At 40.8% G+C, this 2,043-nt stretch overlaps 1 protein-coding gene across 1 annotated transcript in view; it reads right to left on the reverse strand.

Moving 5' to 3' along the window:
- The window catches only part of LOC146710805 (prostaglandin E2 receptor EP1 subtype-like), a 6,124-nt gene extending 4,498 nt beyond the window's left edge, over nt 1-1,626 (reverse strand). Inside the window, exons 1-2 of the mRNA XM_085453426.1 lie at nt 1,438-1,626; nt 1-153 (exon numbers count right to left, since the gene is read on the reverse strand). The exon at nt 1-153 is cut by the window's left edge and continues 770 nt beyond it. Coding sequence (XP_085309552.1) covers nt 1-106 — 106 coding nt within the window. The 5' untranslated portion in view covers nt 107-153; nt 1,438-1,626. The remainder of the gene's footprint in view (nt 154-1,437) is intronic.
- Nucleotides 1,627-2,043: the final 417 nt, after the last annotated feature.

Genomic DNA, 2,043 nt, shown 5'->3' on the forward strand with positions numbered 1-2,043 from the left:
TTGTTACTACGGCCTCCATCTTAGGCTCTTTTGCCACGGCGGTGTGGTTAGAGAAGGGAAGTAAGGCACTAATGCCTGAGGAGTTGGAGTGCTGCATTGCCAGCATCACCACCGGACTCTCGAACTGATGTGGGTCTTTTAGCTGTGGACACACTGAGAGGGGAAAAAAGGATTGTTAGCATGTTCTTAGGGTCTTCCCTCTGACTTACAAGCATAAACGTGAGACTCAAAAGCTTCCTAATTTAATTCATTTTTCATTCATTCATTCACAACTGTAACTGCACAAACCACCAGATATCTAACCAGTGTCGCAAAACTGACCGATTCATCAGGGGAGGAAAAAAAAACTTAAACAAGTTCTGATTTTTACTTTCAATCCAGTTGATAATTTTAGGATTTTTTTCAGCTGTAACATTTCTATCCCACCCACACTGAACATCGGAAGAATATATATGACCTGAACGATGCTCCAACTTGTCTAAATTATGCAAATCGTTATGCATGACTGTCTACCACCACATAAATCCACTATGACCAAGCAGCATAAACTCGTTGCAGCTGTTTATACCACTGGTAAGCATCACAGCTGGCCAATAGTTTAAATTAAAAAAAAAAGAAAACCCAAACAAACACCCTAATCCTCAAGATCCACACCCAGTCCGCCCTCTACTTGCTCTCTGAGAACATTCAAACAGCTCTTTCACGTGTTTAATCACCACGTACCCCTGGAGGACCAGCAGGTGTGTGTACATGGGAACAGCATTAAAATAACAACAACTGTTTATTTACTGTCTTCTCAGTTAGAGCAGGCGAAAGATGCTCGGGATAACGTGACTTACATTTCGAGAGCCACAAATTTGTTCTGGGCACCCTCAGACGGCTCGGAGCAAATAGCCTCACTTATCTTTTCATAGCAGTCGAGAAGAGAAGTCTGAACAAGTTCTGACAGCCATCAAGACACTGCTACACACATTCCTTTAAAGTGTAGTTACAGTACAGCAGAGGCAGCAACAAAACTATCACTAGGTTAAATCAAAACAGAGGAAATCATACATGCAGACTCGCGCATGCTGCAGAGACAGCAATCTATACACAGGGGAGAAAAATTATGTCTTCTAATCTAAACACTTTGAGAGTCCGTCTGTCCATCAAAAGACATTTAAAGATTTAGTTGTGGTTTGTTTCTTTATCTGAACCCCATATTATTCTGTGCCTGCTAACATATCATCAGAAACATGAGTAAAAAAAGAACTATTAAAAAATGCTGAAAGCCCATAAGGACACACAGAAGTTTAGTTTAGTCGTTTCTTTTACATTTTTAAAGAGTTTGCTTTAAAGTGGGCAGTCATAGGTTTTCTATCTTCTGATATAAAAGAAGAACAAAACACACACACATTTTTCATGTAAAGTTAACATTTTAAAAGCTACTCTGCTTACCTGTGCAATGTAAAATCCATGGGAATGATTCGATGCATGTGAAAGCACGTTAATCCAAGCTGTTTTTTATTTTGTCTTGTTTTGCGCCCGAGAACGATGACTCCTTCACCTGGAGTGTTTCCTCATTAGAAAACTACGTAATGAGCTCCTCTCTCAGAACAAGCAGCCTCTCTGTTGCATTGCACAAGCATGTTCTCTGTGAGGCGCGAGTGCGACTGGCTGCTTTTATACTAAAGAGCTGCACCGTGCACACACCGCCTCTGGGAGTCTTAGTCATTGAAAATCACTTATTTCCTGCAGACAGACAGACTTTCATGAGTGCAAGGAATGAACGGGCTAGAAATCCCATGTCCCACATATGAATATTTTAAAATCCGGCTGTCTCGGGCTCCACCTCACCAAACAATACAGGGGCTCAAATGTTAAGCCTACAACTATGTGTAGATTCTGAAATCTACATGGACAGACCTGCACAATTCTGCAGGAATACAAAAAGCTTCTTTAGAGTGTCTCTTTTAATGTGCAGTGATGAAGCTGCTGACTGAAATAAATCTGACTTTGCATGGCAGCAGTCTTCTAAGGATGTTTCAAATTATATTTTCTGTC

This window comes from Copadichromis virginalis, linkage group LG4, assembly GCF_057382275.1.
Source record: "Copadichromis virginalis isolate Kocher_CV1m ecotype Utaka linkage group LG4, C_Virginalis_male_GT1.1, whole genome shotgun sequence".
NCBI classification, from domain to species: Eukaryota; Metazoa; Chordata; class Actinopteri; order Cichliformes; family Cichlidae; genus Copadichromis; species Copadichromis virginalis.